The following is an 18,736-nucleotide window of genomic DNA, read 5'->3' as shown; positions in this document are numbered from 1 at the left end:
AATTTTCCCACTGCCAGTTGCCTGAATGATTTCAGACAATGTAAAGATTCCATTGTCTCCGTATTATAGCTAGGGAACTGAGGCTGAGAGAGAGAGAGAGAGAGAGAGAGAGAGAGAGAGAGGTTTGCCCTAAGGCCACAAGGTGATCATGGCAGATGTGAGATTCATTCAGTCTTGAATCACTGCTCACTTTCTTAGCCACCACCCTACTCCAGCCTCTGCTCATTCTATTGGTAAGTTTACCTGCCATGGCTGAATAATGAAAGACTTAGATTTGCTTCTGTGTTGGGTCGTTCTTTGTCTGGTCAAGTGTGTGGCATGCAGGGCATGTGCCACAGCAGAGACAGCATTGTAGATACCGTAGCTCTCACCAGACATACTCATCTCAAAGAAAGATAGGGGCGGTTTCCTCAGTTTATTTTCCCCTTTACATTTTTGGCAGTGTATATATCCCAGATCCCAGAACAAACAGAGAAAATTCCTCAGTGTCTCATCAGGCTTTAATGTCAGAAGAAAGTCCTCAAATGCTGGCATTGCACTTGTGTGGAATAAGAAAAGCAATGCTCCATGTAATATGTTTCTACCTACCAATTTACCATTGTGTGTGACTGCAAAATACCACTTGGGCGGCATGATCCACACCTTCCCTACAGAGGCCCCTTTAACAGAATCAATCCATTCTAGGAAGTTCAGAACAGAATGCAACCCTATTGTGCTCCCACCGACAACAGTCACTTTGACTTCAGTTATTAACAATGTATATTGCATCTCTTCAACTTTTGCAATTAGAGTTGATGTAAGATATTTTTGAAATCCATCCCTTCGCAACCATGCAATGCAAATGCTGTTCTGGGTCAGCAGAGGTGTCAGGCGCTGCACAAACTTTTCTCCATCCTCATCATCAGAAACCATAAGACCAACCCACGTCCATCTGAAATGCAGAAGTAGCTGGACAATTCCAAAAAGATGGAGAGTTTCCTTTGGTGAAGTCCAGTACAGAAAAGGGAAATCAGTTCTGCCGCTGACTGTCCTCTCAGCTGTACCATAAGTGAACTAGAGAAGAGGAAAGAATCACTTATACCTTGGAGAAATACATTGCTAGTGTGATATGCTTTCTTAAATGATCTACCAATGCCAATTCCTCATGTTTCCTATTTTTATCTTATACAATAGATATTTACCATTGATGTGAGCATTTCCATCTGAACTATAATTGGGGCATGCTCAAGGCAGATCAGTACATCAAATTGTAATATACTGCAATCCTAATCAAATCATTAAACAATTATTAAGCAAAGCTCTGTTCAGAGCACAGCTAGGTATGGCAAAAGGTGGATATAAAGTTCAATGAGTAAAAACATCAGATCACCCACTTGGCTCCAAATCCTTTCAAAAAATAACCAAGAAAGCTCTCCAGAAAGTGAGTGGTCATTTGGTAGTTACCAATGGCCCAATCCCATCAAGTTCCTTGTGATAACATAATGAGTTACGACTTTGCAAAGGCCTTCTGGTATCATGCAGATTGGACCCCTGGTGGCTATTTTGGATTTGCCCTCTGAAATTGTGGATCCACCCTCTGGCACCCATCTGAAAACAGCAGTGCAGGTAAGCTGGTGGGGTGAGTAGAAGGGGGCAGGTAGGGTGGTATGGGAAGGGAAGGGGATGTCAGGGTGGGAGTGTGTCCTGGTGCATGCAACCTGTGCCAGTATGCTACCCCTTCCTCGCCTCCCAACATGCCCCCATTGTCTCCCCAGACTTTTGTGTTTTATGGCAGGAGGGCTTACTATTATCCCACTAAATAACAGGTTCAGTATCAAGTCCCCTCTTCCTCTTAACATTGTCTTGGTCTTGCTCCATACATACTTCTGAAAATTTATCCTACATACAGGAGAGCAAAGTACACATCTAAGGTCAATCATTATGGCAGTAAATGAGAGTTCCTTTGGAATATTTTGATATCCTAAGGAAGGACCAGCTATGGACTGAGTCAAATTCCCCTCTGCATGTGAGTGAAACAACTGCACAAATAGGAGTCAGGTTAACAGCTCATGACCTGCCATGAGCCCAAGGGGGTTTGTGCCTAGTGGTTAGCATTAATTCACCTCTTCCTGCTATTTTCCCTTTCTACTGAATCGGCATTTCCCTTCCTTTTCACATCGCAGCACATGGCTCTTCTGTACCTGTGTGGTGGCATCCATGGAAGGTCATCCATGGTCATCAGTGATGACATTCATTATTGCCAACTTTCAAACAGCCAAGTTTCAAGCAAGCTTAGGGAAGACAGTAGATCTGGCCAGTGCTACCATTCTCATGGTTTTAGCACACAACCCATAATGCTCCTGCCTCCTTTCTCATACCTCAAACTGCATTTGACATTTGACAGGATTTGACAGGATGCATTTGACAGGATGCCTTTAAAAGGGGATTGGACAAGTTTCTGTAGGAAAAATCCATTATGGGTTAAAAGCTATGATGTGTATGTGCAACCTCCTGATTTTAGAAATGGGCTATGTCAGATGCAAGGGAGGGCACCAGGATGCAGGTCTATTGTTATCTGGTGTACTCCCTGGGGCATTTGGTGGGGCCGCTGTGAGATAAAGGAAGCTGGACTAGATGGGCCTATGGCCTGATCCAGTGGGGTTGTTCTTATGTTCTTATGCCATCATTGGTTACAAATGACCTGCAGTGTATTACTTGCACTCACTCCTCTATCCACTGCATAACATTTGCAACTGCTTAAGACTGCAATCCTATGTGCACTAACCTGAGAACAAGTTTGATTGAACTCAATGGAATTTAGGGCAAAATCCTAACCAGGTCTACTCAGAAGTAAGTCCTATTTTGTTCAATGGGGCTTACTCTCACTAAATTGTGGTTCAGATTGCAGCCTTAGTTTTGCAGACACATGCATAGTGTTTGGTTGTACATGTCCCTAACTTAAAAGACTCTTTTTTTATTTGTTGCTTTCTACCCAACCAATGAAATGGATGTTGCAAGAGCACAACAGAATACTGAACATAATTTCAGCTTCCAAAAGGACACCTTCAGGCGATGTTTCTACTCTTCCTTCTCCAGTCACAAGATGCAAACTGCTGTACTGCAGCTAATTTTCAGCAGACAATAGTGAAAGTTAAAATGCTGATACACGGACTCTGTCAAAGAGATCCCTCTTTCCAATTATCATAGATGGAGGACGTCATGGTCTGAGGAATCGCATTTCCATGCATTCACCCTAAGCGTAAAGCTGCTCCTGTTGCTCTATAATGAAAGGGCATTTCATGCCAGTATAACTCAACAACAGCCCTATGCAGAGGGGGTTCCATCATACCCAAGCCATACACATACCTGTGGAATCTTGTAGACATTTAAAATGTTGGCCATTTGCAAGGAGGATTCTTGACTGGCTGTTCCAATGACAGACAACACATCTTTCCTATTGCACTTGTAATTGGGGCTAGCATTTTGCTGAGTGAACAAGTCCAGGGTGCTCTCATAGGTGATTCTTGAATTAAAGAAGTTATCATAAATGTGGAACCCCAAGGTGACATTGGGCAAGAGTCTGGGATTGCTGTTGATCTCATGGGTGGCAAACACCAAGGACAGGGCGTACTGATAACATGTGACACAATTTCTGAAATGAGATTAAAACTGAGACTCAGCAAATTCCATCTGTCCCAGTTACTTCAGCTATAAGGTGTCAAAAGATATACCTGTGAAACTTCCTCATGCAGCTGTTGGACTGCCTGACTTCATCAGGGAAATAGCAATATTAATAAGCAATATAAATGTGGCCATGCTGCAGATCACAAGGTGGCCTTTTTGCCCAGCCCTGCCCCCTACAGGAGGCAAGTGATGCAGAGCACTTACAGATGGGATGATCTGGAGGGGCAGTGCTCCGTCAGTGTTCTCTCTGCTGATTTTGCACAGTTTGCCATTCAGAGCACAGGCAACTTTGCACCCATTTCTCCCACCCTGGGATAGTTTGAGATTAGCTGGGTACCCTCTGGGTTTGGCTAGAAAGTTTTGGCTATCTGACTGATTGGCTCATGGTGGGGGGGGGGGTTCGCCTACCCAAGACGGTTTCCTTTGGTGAGGTGTTAGTTTGATCCCTTCTGGCAGATATAGTACAAGACTGGGATCCAACATTCACCTTAAGGTATGCAAAGGACAGACGGAAAGTCAGTACTGATCTCAAGAGGTGGTCTGGATCGGGGATTCTGGCAGGCAACCCTTGTCCACCCTAAAGGCTTTCCGTCTTGGAATGAACTGGGACATTTGGCTGCCTCAACCCCCATTTCAGGGGTTGGAGGTGAAGACCTGAGTTTGGCATGAGCAGAGCTCTGGTTGGAGTCAGGGTGCTAACGTCCAAAGTGGAAGTGCATCTTTCTGCCTCAAAGTAAGTGCCCTCACTGAAGGGGGAGGAGTTTGGAAGACAGGATCCACTGAAGGATTTAAGAATACTCCATCACAGAATTAATAAAATGGCCCTGCTCTATATCAGGTATTACTTGGTCCCATTTGATTTTTTTTCTTGGGAGGAGGGGTTGCGCAAAGAGGATCTTACTTTGCAGTCTTATGACTTTTATCTGGAACTTCGGTATAATTGAGCAAGTGTGGGAAAATAATTATTAGAGAAAGGATCCCGCCAACGATGGCTTCTCCTGGCTTATATACATTGTCCTGGATGCTTCTAAAATGGCATTTCCCTTCTTTATCCAGGCACTGAAGAGGAAGGAACATCAGTTGGAGTAACAGCAACAACAGCAACTTGGTTAGTGACATGGGGCTATCCATGTCACAATGGCTCATCTGCCTTCTTCACTGCACTTCTCTGACTAACAATTATCCCCCCAAAAGGCACAGAAAACGATAGATTAGTTGTTCACCTATCTGGAGTAACAGTCCCACTCCAACTAAGTGGCACATTGCAGCTTGCATAGAAGTGGTCTGAGCATTTAACTGTCTCTGTTTCCAATCTGAATTGTTTTCTGAAGAAGTGGAAGAATAAATAACTGTCATTTTAATAATTAGAGAGTAGATAAATGCCTCAGTGGCACAAGAAATGTATGTCCCAAAGGTCACTTATATTCAGCTAACTGGGAAACTGAGAGAGAGAGAGAGAGAGAGAGAGAGAGAGAGAGAGAGAGAGAGAGAGAGAGAGAGAGAGAGGAGATGAGCCAGACTGTCATCTGTTTCTCAGTGAAGTACTATAGGAAAAGTTTGTTCCTTCAGCAATATTTGGTCCTCATATTCTGAATGAATGCTTCTCTCTTATGGGATATGGAGAGATCTCCCTTGAACCAGTTTGGCTATTTTAGTAGGGGGTAGCACACATCAGCTTGGAAGACAAGAAAACCTGCTTTGATGGAGAACTTCCCTAGGCTTACTGATACTCTTGGATCCATTGCTTTACTCAAGCATGTGTAATGCTTGAGTAAACTAATACTCCCAACTAATGCTTCTAACTAACTAAACTGTTCCCAACTAATGCTCCAACTTGCTCAATTTTATATATTCCTGCTCAGTGGTGTCAATAATGGGTGTGAGGGTGTGGACCACACTGGGTAACAGCCTGGGGGGGGGGCTGACACCACTAGTGGCCAAAATTGTGGAAACCTTTAGGAAAATTTGTGTTTATGAATAATACCATCACGTTATAGATCAGGGGCGTCAAACCCATTTCATACCGAGGGCCAAACAACATTCATGATGCCTGATGAGGGCTGGAAGTGATTACATTAGGCAGGAAGTGATGTCATTAAAGAGGTCATAACCAAAAATAAGCACTTTTTCTCACTTAGGAACACATTAGCTGCAAATGACAGAAGATAACATACACAAATGATCATATTTCAAGATATGGCCCAATTTTCATGTGGGCTGCCCTTACAGCAGTAATACCTGCTGTATTACTTAATAGTAGATAAGAGACTGAGGGTCAGATAAAAAGATCCCGCAGGCCAGATCTGGCCCCCAGGCCTTGACACTCCTGTTATAGAATTCAGTTTCATGCAGAATGTAATAAAACATTACATTACCTCTAACCTGTCAAATGGCCAATTAAGTAGAAAAACTGCAACTGCCTTCTGTAACAAAAAGTGAATTTTCTTTGGTCAAAACTGACCAATGAAATTGATTGTTCCAAGAGCCAATGAGATGTTATAATAACAGCAGGCAACCAATAACATGTTAGTGCAAGTCAGTTCTCATTTCCATGTATCAGAACTAGTACTAGAACTCTTATTGAATTATGTGAGTGTTGTCGAGTTGGCCACTGTTTGTTTTTATTATTTTTTTTGTTATAGATTTGTTGGGAGACCTGTACTGTTATCTATTAAAATGAGTAAATAAAAACATGAATGAATAAAGCTAAAATGAATAAATAAAATGAATCATAAAGAATAAATGGGGGTTACATCAACCCTAGTGATGCCACTATTTTGGCTGTGTGTATTACATTGCTATTTATTCTGTATGGTCTGGTACGGGAGGAGGTCGATCATGGGAGTGGTGCAATGAGCTCTCTGACCGGGTGATGCAATCCCCAGTGACCCCACTGTTCCTGCTGAATTAAACCACTGAATCCTCAGCATGCACAATTCAGCAATCATGTCTAGTTACATCTGAGAGTATCAACCAGGGATGGGAACTTGGCACCATGGCAAGACTCGAGTCGAGTCCTGAGTCTCTGCCCCCCACAACTCAACTCAGGCACCAGTCCTAATGGGCGCCCTTTGCTGACTCGTCCCATGAAATTCCCAAGCCATTGTGACTTGAGTCAGTTTCTTTTGGGTCAGGAATGCGAGGGCCAGGCATGCCAGGGCATGGACCAAAAGGGACTGGGAGGCATCCGAGCTCGGCAAGGTGGGAGGAGGCGGGATGGAAAGTGGAAAGGGACAGAAATGGCAAGCAGAAGGGTCACGCAGCAGCAGCTGGGAGGCTTACATTAAGAATACGACCCAATCCTTTGCAAGCTGTACTCAGAAGTAGTCCCATTGCCCATCATTCAATGAGACAGGATCTTCCTCCCTGGTAACAATGGCTGGAGCCATGAGGAACTGCTTCCTGGCTTACCCACCTCCTTTTCCCCCCTCCAGTCAATCCTAATGCAAGAACCCCCTTGGGTTCCTCCTTCTGCCCACCCTTATTTAGAGGGGGGGGGGAAAGACCACCCATTCCTCCTTCAATGATCATTGGTTCCTTGTGAGATAGACAAGAGAGCCCACTCCTCCTCAATACAAAACGTTAACCCTTCACTGACTCTGGGTTGGAATTTTCCTGCTGCCGCTTGCCTGGTCTGAATTATGGCCCCAGGAGGTGTTTCACAACTGGACACAGACAGACTCAAGTCTGCACACTTGGGGACTCATTTCCAAGTCAGTGGTTCAAATTAAGTTAGTGTCTGAATCAGTGACACACCTGATTTGAGTATACACAAGTCAGCAGAAAACAAGAATTTTTGTGACTCGGACTCGAGTCACGTGACTTGAGTTCCCATCCCTGGTATCGCCTTAAAGCTATCAGCTTTTGGGCATACGTTTACACCAATGTGAACACCACTCAAAGGGCATGCGTCTTTCAACACCTATCTGGCCAGGTAGGCATTAGGTTTCCTTATCTCACCTTGACATCTGTATCTGCAGCAAATAAATCTGGTTTGATTTGAAAAGTGAGAAGTTGACGGGAGGGGTTAAATAAAGGTATTTGTTACAATAATTTCTAAGTGCTTGGATCAGGGATTCCACTTGTGGTGTCACACCTGCCATTCCTGAACGGTGCCCTGTTTGTTTCGTGGAACCAAGTTTGGAAGCACAATTGGAGGAGGTAACAGGAAGTCAAGGCAAATTAAGGAAAAGGAAACGGACCACAGAATTGCCTACATCATCTGGAAGGAGGCAGGCTTCTTCTCAAGAGTAGTTTGCACCTTGTGGTTGGCTCAGTCTTCCAGGCATTCCAGGCCAGGCTATGCACATGGGGCAAAACAGGTATTAACTGTTCTATAATACAGCTCAGCAAATGTGATTTTGCCTGGACGGAAGCCTATCCAAAGAGGTAATGGTCTTTCTGGGAAAAGCATGGGAATGGAGAGCCACACAGTACTGTCCTCCCAAGAGGACACTCACAGCAGACAGTAAGGCAGACACTTTGAAGACAGGCTGCTACTTCAGTCAAGTGAGGCCGAGTGGAGTGACACTATGCTTGTCCTATCCATTTGGGCCTTGCTGTCCCTCTAGTGGAGGACTATCTCCATTACAACCACCAGCAGGATATGAAGGCCAGCACTACATATGGTCATTGGTTCGGTCCAAGCATTGCAACACACACACACACACACACACACACACACACACACACACACACACACACAGAGAAAGTTTGGTTGAGATGGAACAAACATATTTCTAGTTGCACCATCTGAGCCTGTGTGACCTTTGGAGGAGAAATAGATGTCTTCTGCCTCAGGGAGATGAATATCATCTGCTCCATAATTATTAAAATCACAGTTATTTTTCCCCCTCCTTCAAAACACAATTCAGGTGTAAAAATGTATGCAGTTAAATCCTCAGCTCAGTTCTGTGGTGACTGCAATTCGTCACTCAGGTGGGGCGTGTTACTCAAGAAAACTGCCTCAATCCATCAGCTGTTGTGCTTCTGGAAGTGGCTATTATTCATGGGAGTGTGATGAAGATAGTTGTGCAGCTGTGGCATGGCTAGGCATGTATTTCTAGGCAGGTCGCTATTTGTGGCCCTGTTTTTCCAGTTGCTGTTCCTCCTTGTCGTGTGCCTGGGCCAAAAAGAGATCTGTGTTTTTAGAGATGTGCAAGACAATGTATATAAGCCAGGGGAAGCCATCATTGGTGGGATCCTTTCCCTAATAATTCCTCGTTTGCATTTACTTAATTTTACAGAAGTTCCAGATAACAGTCATATGTTTTTAATGTAAGTTCTCCTTGATTATTCTTCAGTAAACTTGCTGTTTGCCTGATGAGGTCCAGGGTATGTACCAGCTACATGAGGAGTTTACCTGGGAATCTGATACAGTTTGCCACTGAATGAATCTGATGTTGTTTGGACAGATGGATCCGTTCAATTCCTATTTATAATAAATTTACTACAGGAACAGAATTTCCCATAATTAAAGAGTTTAAATTTATTAAAGGGTTTGCAACAGAAGAAATGTGCCTGATCAAATCTAACCTATGAAACAGTCAGATGTGTACATAAATATGCGAATGCAATAATAATAAAACTTTAAAAGTAATCTGCAGTAAGTTTCAGAACGAGCCTGACTGTGTTTGATTCAAGACTGGCAAATGAAAATATATGTTTGTGCCATCTTTTCTATGTCCATTTCATTCTAGTTCAATCTTTGTCAGTGTTTGTACTATGCCTCTCTAGCCTCTCTCAGGAATGTGAACATAATTTCAAATAAATAAATAAATAAATAATTCAAAGTACCTCTCTCACAGACATTGTCATTCATCATTAGTCAGAAATATTAAAATAATCAAAAGATAATTTCACATCCCTGTGGGGTGCAGAACAATGGAGGTTGTTCAATGTATATTAGCTTGGATAGAATTTTCTGAGTTTCTTTGTTAATCTCATTTCAGAAGAGGGATTACATATTACCAACATGCCCTGTCCTTTATATTTGCCATTCATGAGGTCAATAAAAATCCCAGGCTCTTGCCAAACACCACCTTGGGATTCCACATTTATGACAACCTGTTTAATTCAAGGACTACTTACGAAACTATCCTAGATCTCCTATTCATACAGTCAAAGTATAGCCCCAATTACAAGTGTGATAGGAAAGTGGTGTTGTCTGTCATTGGGGGATTCACTAAAGAAAACTCCATCCAAATGGCCAATATTTTCAATGTCTACCAGATTCCACAGGTATGTGTACATGTCTAGGGCATGATGGGGTAATTTCTGTGTAGATTTACTCTTCAGTTAAATTGCAATGAAAAGCCTTTTAATTATACAGCAACAGGAGATGCTTGCTTAAAGTTTGACAATTATTTATAAGCAAGAACATTGTATTCCTCCTATATTTCCATGATTTATCCTTACATTTGGTAAGAGACAAAGATAGAAGATAGAAAGAGATAGAAAGATTCCCATCAATTCGATAATAAATACCTGGCATATATAATTTAAAAAATGGAAAGAAGAGAAAGAGGATCATTTGAGAAATCTTATCAGTGAAAACCTGTTATTTCTTCAAGATATAAGTAATATTCTTCCCATTCTCTAGTTCACTTATGGTACAGCTGAGAGGCTGGTCAGTGGTAGAATTGAGTTCCCTTCTTTGTACTGGACTGCACCAAGGGAAACTCTCCATCACATTGGGATTGTCCAGCTGGTTCTGCATTTCCAATGGACATGGATTGGCCTTGTGGTTTCTGATGATGATGATGATGATGGTGAAAGTTTTATCTGGAGCCTGACACCTTTGCTGATCCAGGACAGTATTTGCACTGCATGGGTGCTTAGGAATGGAGAGAAGCAATATACTGGTGAAAGTGAGATTTCACAAATGAAGGAGATAAGATCAACCATGTTAATAACTGAAGTCAAAGTGATTATTGTTGGTGGGAACTCAAATTTGTTCTCTTTGTTAATAATGTGCTTAGAAACTATTGAATCCGATGGAGAGACCTATAAAGGGAAAGTTTGGATCGTGCCACCTCAGTGGTACTTTTTTGTCTTCGACAATCGGGAATTGGTGGGGTCGAACATTTTACATGGAGCATTGACTTTCTTATTCCACACAAACACTGTACCAGCATTTGAGGACTTTCTTCAGACATTAAAGCCTGATGAGTCACTGAAGAACTTTCTCTGTACATTATGGGACTTGGAATATATACACTGTCAAAAATGTAAAGGGGAAAATAAACTGAGGCAACCACCTCTATCTCTCTTTGAGATGAGTATGTCTGGTGAGAGTTACGGAATCTACAACGCTGTCTATGCTGTGGCACATGCCCTGCATGCCACACACTTGACCAGAGAAAGACCATTGAAACCCCAAAGCAAAGCCAAGTCTTTCAGTGTTCGTCCATGGCAGGTAAAATCACCAGAAGAACAAAAATGAGTTCGTGCAATGTAATGGATAACAACAGTGAGTAATGGTTCAGGAAAGAATGGATCTCATCTCTCCTGGGTATTGTCACTAGGTGCCCTTAGACAAGCTTCTCTCTGTCAGACCAAGCTCCCCAGATGCAATACGGAGACAATGGGTGCAATCCTGACTGCACCTCGGGCTGGCACAAGTCTCTTGCGCTGGCCCATGAGGGTTGCAAACGTGCCATAAAGCACATTCACACTTCCTCAAGAGTCGGCTGGGCCAGTGCAGAGATGTGCTCTGGCCTGCGGAGCCTGCATCCAGCCTTTGCGCCGATTTGAGGAGGGAGGGTTGCATTGGTCAAGCTTGGTCGACGCAGAGATCTGGGGTAGGCAGGGAGGAGGCAGTAGGGCAGCATTCTGAGGTGGGGTGAGGGAAGGTGGAGGGTGGTCCCGAGGGCAGGCGGGAAGAGGAAGGCAGGGTTGGGACCCAGCTGTTATGCCGGATCCCAACCTCTTTCCCCGAGCTGTGTGAAGCAGCTGCAAGCAGCTCCGCTCTCCTCTGACTTGCCATCTCTGGAGGTGGCGCAAGTCCTAGGAGACCCATTGGGGCTGTGGTGGCTTACCTGGGGTAAGAGTTTCCCCTTGCCTCTGGCTGAGCCACTTCAGGCCCCAATCTTGCGCTGGATACAGCACAGGCCTCCTGGTCTGCCTGTTCCAGTGCAAGATTGGATTACACTGAACGTGTGATATTTTCTGATGTCTGAAATTACACAGCAAATTTGTCACTAGAAAATTTACTGTAACAGTTTGGGAACAGAGTCAGATAAAAATACCCAATGTAATGAATTGACCAGCTGATAGGAAAGGGAGAAAACTCTTTTATTTCTATTCAAGTAAGACCTAAAATATTGAATAGCAGAATCAGTAGAATCACTGCATGTTCTGATCAGATTCAGTTGTGCTTCACTACTTAATTCGCTAATTGTTAGATTCACTAATGTTGCTAAAGAGTACCCCAGTAAATTCACCATGACAAGAAATGAAGGCATGATGAATAGCTGACTGACTCTTAATGGAACCTCTTCTTAAGCAATTCAGGCACAATATTGAAAAGACTGTATGATATCAGGATTATAGGCAGTGTGGTTAGTGATTATTGCTAGTGTTGTACTGACAAAAGCTGCTTTACGGCTACCGTAAAGCAGCCTCTGCTGTTGAGTGCAGTTGGCCTCCAGTGGAAAGGCTGCAGTGGCATCCCATGTCCTGGTGGGCCCACAGACACTTGCCAAAGCAGGTAAGTTCATGTAGGGGGTTGGAGGGAGATGGGGAGGGGATTGACCATGGTGAGGGTTGGTGGAATGGGGAAGAGGTAGGTGGAAAGAATAGTGATGGGTGAGGAGGAGGCAGAATCAACAGTGGTGGTAATTGCCAAAACCCAACCCCCTTCCCAGGCCTGATCCACTTGCACAGACCAACACCGACTAGCACCAGCGATTGACCTGGTGTGGGTCTGAGTAGCGCTATAGCATTTGCTGGTTTCCATAGGTTCCCCTGTGTAGGTGTAGCTCCTTCTACCACATGGCTTGATTTTCTGAAGGGTTCTCAAGGTATCTTGATCTTCATGGAATATTGTTGTTGTTGGCATCCTTCAGTCTCAGAAAACTATTGTATTGTGCTCTGAATGGGGGTTAGTGTCCTCTCCAGTGCTCAAAGCCTGCATAAAGTAGATATGGAAGACAGACTGTTACCCATGCAGCAAATCCCCCTCTACGTAGCTGAAATAGTCCAATGGAAAGGCAGAAGCCAATACGGTTGGTTCCAGCGGCGTCGCAGCAGTTGCCAGAGCGTGACTGTATACAGCCGCGAACTGCCTCAGGGACTCCGGCTCCAAATTTTGCCTCAAGGTTGATTCCTGAAGCCTTTTCCATAACTGGATGTAGCCACAAGGCATTGGAGGTTTGGGATCAGAATTTTCCTTCTCTCAGATGAACTGCCGTCCTAGGCTGACGAGTCCCATCTACCCGGTGGCTGTTTAGTTGCCTCTGACAAGTACAGCCAAACCGAGGGCCTATTCTTATCCCCCAGCCCCCAGGGTGATAAGGAATACATGGAATACATGACACTGAAGTGGACAGAAAGTGCTGGAAGATCCCAATTTCTTCGAGTTGGATTTCTGTGAGTGCAGTTCTGTTTTTACTCCATGATTACAGTTCAGAAGCTTTCAGCCCAATCCTATGGGGATGTCATGTCACAAAACGTGATGCACCATAGAGCGCAGCCTGGACACCACCAAAAACAGTGTGCGGAAGCAGCTCAGTGACATCCTCACAAGCCTCAACACTGGTCATTTGGAAGTTATGTGATGGGCAGAAGAGGGTGGGGACTGGCGTAGGGGTGGGAATGCCCTATCCCCTTCCTCCTTTCCCAGGCTCAATTCACCTGCCTGGGTCCATCTGGACTTTCACCCACAAAATCGCTGGTGCAGGTCAGGGTAGGACCACTGGGCAGTAGAGGCTTACCCCAGGGCAAGATAACTTTCTCTTACCTGGAAGAGACCCCCATCACTGTTGGTGGTTGGCAACCTTCAGTCTTGAAAGACTATGGTATAAGCCTACAGCACCCAGTATTCCCAGGCAGTCTCCCATTCAAGTACTGACCAGGCCTGACCCTGCTTAGTTTCCGAGATCAGACGGCTACCCCTCACAGAATGAAGCTTCTACTCTGGTGGTTCTGTTGCATCAGCAGGGGGTGTATTTTGATAGAACTGGTCTCTTAATGGAATTCTGTCCCATTCTAGCTCCACTCTTGTCTGAAGAACATCCATTTCAACAATGGTGCTGGACATCAAGTCTTCTTCAAAAATGGGGAATTCATCTCTGGCTATGACATCATCAACTGGATCACTTTCCCCAATCAAACCTTCCTTAAAGTCCCTGTTGGAATGATTTCAGCAAGCCAAGAATTCAGCATCAGTGATGATGCCATTGTGTGGAACAAAAGATTGAAGCAGGTATAGATATACTGCAAATCTGAATTTGGAATATTTGTTACAAATCATGATTAATTCCCATTTTATCTATCCAATTTGTCCATGCACCATTAATCATATGTATGTGTTCATTCCCACCAGTAGAGAGAGCAGTTACAAGTTCAGTCCCTAGTTTAGAGGCTTATGAGTTGCTCTCTCCTATTTTAAAGAGACTTTTCATTGGTTTCTTTTCCAGTCTTCTTGTTTTATGTCTCCCTGCATAATTGGCATGGGTCAGTTTCTTCTTTTGATTTTATTTGGCAGTGTACATAAATACTCTTTGTGTAGCTCAGTCATGGCTGAGTTTTCTTTGCACAGCTCTGCCAACAACAGTGCCATTCAATTGTTTTAACCATTAGGTGCCGCCCCGTTCCATATGCGTTGAAAGCTGTCATCCTGGATTCATCAGGAGAGTTGGGGAGGGGAAATCCATTTGTTGCTATAATTGCACACCTTGCTCAGAAAACACAATTTCTAATCAGACAGGTAAGTGCCATTGTAGAATCAGTGTACAGTTACATTTTGAAAGACTCTTTCATATGGGTTTCTGTTTTCAGAACACCTCACTTGTTGGTAGTAATCTTCAAGTTACTGCAGAGGGAAGGAGGAATGTCTGGGCTGGGTCATTCCATTCAGCCTTCAGAATGATATTGAAATGGTAACTAAAATGCACTTGGTAAATGGGCAGGGTGGCTGGGATAGGTTGGCCATTTCATTTACCTGACTTCAGAGTTCAGTTTCAAAGAAGGGTAAACAAAATGACAACTAAAAAATCAAATGTCCAAAACAAAAGAATTCAAAAGGAAAAGCTGATGCACCAAACTGTAACCAAAATGAAGCATCCAGATTTAATCCAAACTGGATTGAAGTCCATTTACTCTCTTGGATGGTTAGAAGTTGCTGACACTGAATTGAGAAGGCCCACTGAGCACCAGGAAGTGGTGGAGAAGGTAAGTTGAAAAAGTATCTTTCCATCACAGCCTGTCCATGTATGGCCCATGGCATGCAGCAGATGTTGTGTTAGTGCTGTTGCACACTCCAGGCTGGGAATGGATAGGCTTGTCCTTTGAGATGTATAGGAATACACTGACAGCTGCAAGAATTTGTTTTCCTAATAAACCACTTGGGATGTGCCAAGTGTGAAGAATTGTGTATTGAGATTATGGAAGATGCTTTGGAAGATTGTGGAGGATGCTGGGGTTTTTATGGGTGTGATCCTGCCCTCAACAAACATGGCTTTGAGTGTACACAAATTTTGACACATCATTCCTCCTACTTTTCTATGTCAATTGTGTTTATAGCATTATACACCCCTTACCCATATAATGATTTCCTCCCCTCCCTCCTCTTCTCTCTGTAGATAACTGTCACTTACACTTAGGACCAAACTGTATGGTTGCTTTCTTCACATAATAAGAATTGGTTGCACCTTCTACCAGGGCCAGATTTACAGTCCAAGCCTATGCATGTCTACTCAAAAGTTAGTCTCCTTCTGTTCAATGGGGCTTACTTCCAGGAAAGTGTGGATAGGATCTTTAGAGGCCCTAAGCTCTGAAAAAGATTATAGTGCCTCCATATATATGCAATTCAAATTCAAATCCATTACTGGAAAACAAAACAAAACTCTGTGGTGCCCACTTTCCCTTTACCTCCTAAGCAAGTGCTTCTTTTGCTTAATATTTAATCCAGGGTTGCTTTTCACCCTTTCCTCCCTAATAATTTCCTTTCGGTACTAGTTTCAGTACTGTCCAATGCAAAGTGGCCAAGAATATAAGGTTCAATTCCCTCATGCTGATGGATCGTACTGCATGTTCATGCATGTTTAAAGCACTCATGATAACACCTTCTTCATATATAATCTCACTGATCTCTAATCAAATTTTTAAAAACTAATCAAAAACTAATTTAAAACTAAATGCTTTTGACAAGTGAATTCCTGTATCAACTACCATGCTGTATGACTGATACTAGCTCCAGACCGCATGTGTCCCTTTCAGATGCAGATGGTTGTGTTCCATGTGCAGAAGATGAGTATCCAAATGAGAAGCATGATCAATGTGTTCTGAAAACTACAACCTTCCTTTCCTACCAAGAGCCCTTGGGGATTGTGATGGCTGCTCTGGCCATTTCCTGCACTGTGATCACAGGTCTCGTGATGCAAACCTTTCTTAAGAACTGGGATACTCCCATTGTGAAAGCCAACAATCGGAACCTCACCTGTGTTCTTCTGGGCTCCATCCTGCTTTGCTACCTCTCTTCCCTTCTATTCATTGGGAAACCTGGAAAGATGACCTGCCTTCTGAGACAGCCAGCTTTTGGCATCATGTTCTCTACTGCAATTTCTTGCATTTTGGCAAAAACAATCATGGTAGTCCTTGTTTTCATGGCTTCAAAGCCAGGAAGCCAGATGCGGGCATTTCTAGGTCAGAAAGTGACCAACTTCATTGTTCTGTCCTGCTCCTTCATTCAAGTAGGCATCTGCACAGCATGGTTGTCATCTTCTCCCCCATTTCCAGATGCTGACATACACTCACAGATAGGGTATATTGTACTGGAATGCCGTGAAGGGTTCCTGGTTATGTTCTATTGCGTCCTGGGCTACATGGGCTTTCTGGCCACCATCAGCTTCGCTGTTGCTTTTCTAGCCAGAAAATTGCCAGATGCTTTCAATGAAGCCAAGTTCATCACCTTCAGCATGCTGGTCTTCTGCAGCGTTTGGATCTCCTTTTTCCCAGCTTATCTGAGCACCAAGGGGAAGACAGTTGTGACAGTGGAAGTTTTTGCCATCCTGGCCTCCAACACGGGGCTATTGGCTTGCATCTTTTTCCCCAAATGTTACATGATTGTTCTTAGAGCTGATCTCAACACCAAGAAACTTTTAGTAGAGAAAAGAAATTATGGACATTGATTCTAAAAGACTAATTAATGGTGATCCTCTGCATGCATCTGGGATAAACAACTGTACTTACTACAAAACAGCTTAAGAAAGATCTTTGCAAGAAAGAATTGCAAAGTAATTTTTGAAAGTGGGATGTATATTGGGACTTCCACTAAAACTTGTTGCTATGCAATTCCACTAAAATTGTCAGGGCACACCATCAGGTTTTTGACAATTGACAATTGACAATTGACAAGGCACACCATGGTGGCAATGGTGGCCCTACTAATAACTGACCTTCCCCCAAATTCCTGTGGCACACCTGTGGACCGCTCGCCATGGCACAGTGGTGGAAAATGACTGATTTAGACTGTGGAAGGAGACTTCACTCTTCTCTCTTATACATACTGTAGCTTCTGAGACCAGACTCAGAGACTAGATGAAACTTCAACCAGTTCCTTCAATCACATGGAAAGGGCTGAAAGCCCACACATCTCGCTGGTGGAAGTCTAGGGGGGTGATAGAATTTTCACCTCAAGCTCCACAGAAATGTTGGCAAGAGAGTTGATAGTGCGCCAGGCACTCTCTCTTCTCTCTCTTCTTCTCTTCAGGGAAGTGGGGCAGGCAGAAGAGAAGAAGAAACACTGTTTTTGAAAATGTTTGAATAAGCTTTCAGTGGCTAGCACACATACCACAAGGCAGTTGGCACTGCTAGCTTGTAACATTTTGCCTGTCAGTTGGATTTAATGGTTGTGCACCAAGCAGAAAAATGATGGGCCGCCAGGTCAAAACCTCTCCCTTTCTTTAAATGCTGTGCAGAATAGTTCCACAGATCTTTCTTATCATGTTTAAATTGTTTTGTTTTTGTTTTTTTGGCCTGGATGGAAGCCTATCAAAACTAAGTGTGTGTGAAAAGCAGGGGACTGGAGAGCCACACAGTACTCTCCTCCCAAGAGGACACTCACAGCAGAGTAAACTTTGAAGACAGGCTGCTACTTAAACTGGACCTTGCTGTCTACCTAGTGGAGGACCAGTGGCAGACCTTCCCAGTCCTGTGCCCTGGGGCAAAGGTCCACGATGGTGGAAATTATAATTTATAATTATAAATTATAAACTCTTTAAGAGTACTAGGTAGGTGATAAAGGTGTTATAGTGTGTATAAATGTATAGGTGTATAAATGTATAGGTGTATAAATGCAGCCATATGTATGCAGAGGTATTAGAGAATATGTAGAGGTGTTAGAACAGTGTTTCTCAAACTGTGGGTCACAAGCCAATTTCAAGTGGGTCCCCATTTGTTTCAAAGTGTATTTTATTTTTAATATATTAGACTTGATGCTACAAAGGGATGTAACTGCATTTGGGGAAATGTTACAGATCTGTACTTTTTCACAGGCTACCATATATATGCTTTTAACAGTGATAGTCAATGGAGCATACTCCTGAGTAAGTGTGGATAGGATTGCAGCATTTGGGATGTTTAGAGAATTTCTTTAAAACAGAAAGTTTTGTGAGGGTTAGGAGGGTTCTTCTTTATTTTAATTTTTTCAAATTATACTTATTGCAAACTTTTAATTTACTTAGGCCCAAATCCTAAGCAACTTTTCAGCACTGGCATAGCTGTGCCAATGGGCATGTGCTCTATCCTGCAGTTGGGTAGCACTCACGGAGGCCTCCTCAAAGTAAGGGAATGTTTTCCCTTACATCAGAAATGCATTGCCCTTGTGTCAGAGTTAGAAAGTGGGTTAGGA

The 18,736-nt window shown here is 43.4% G+C and overlaps 1 protein-coding gene across 1 annotated transcript; it reads left to right on the top strand.

Moving 5' to 3' along the window:
- The first annotated feature begins 1,515 nt into the window (after positions 1-1,515).
- Positions 1,516-17,015, top strand: LOC136652759 (vomeronasal type-2 receptor 26-like). The gene is made up of 4 exons (XM_066629682.1): positions 1,516-1,605; positions 13,877-14,089; positions 14,467-14,593; positions 16,105-17,015. The coding sequence occupies exons 1-4, from the start codon at positions 1,516-1,518 to the stop codon at positions 17,013-17,015; spliced, it is 1,341 nt and encodes a 446-aa protein (XP_066485779.1).
- Positions 17,016-18,736: the final 1,721 nt, after the last annotated feature.

The sequence above is a fragment of the Tiliqua scincoides genome, chromosome 5 (assembly GCF_035046505.1).
Source record: "Tiliqua scincoides isolate rTilSci1 chromosome 5, rTilSci1.hap2, whole genome shotgun sequence".
NCBI classification, from domain to species: domain Eukaryota; kingdom Metazoa; phylum Chordata; class Lepidosauria; order Squamata; family Scincidae; genus Tiliqua; species Tiliqua scincoides.
Note: the sequence above shows the minus strand (reverse complement) of the source record. Positions and strands in the feature narration are given on the sequence as shown.

Excerpts from the sequence above, each read along its gene's own strand:
- LOC136652759 (XM_066629682.1), top strand. The coding sequence starts at position 1,516 with ATGCAGATTGGACCCCTGGTGGCTATTTTGGATTTGCCCTCTGAAATT. Across the intron at positions 1,606-13,876 it reads ATCTGAAAACAGCAGTGCAG|CTCCACTCTTGTCTGAAGAA; the intron begins GTAAGCTGGTGG and ends GTCCCATTCTAG. Across the intron at positions 14,594-16,104 it reads CACAATTTCTAATCAGACAG|ATGCAGATGGTTGTGTTCCA; the intron begins GTAAGTGCCATT and ends TGTCCCTTTCAG.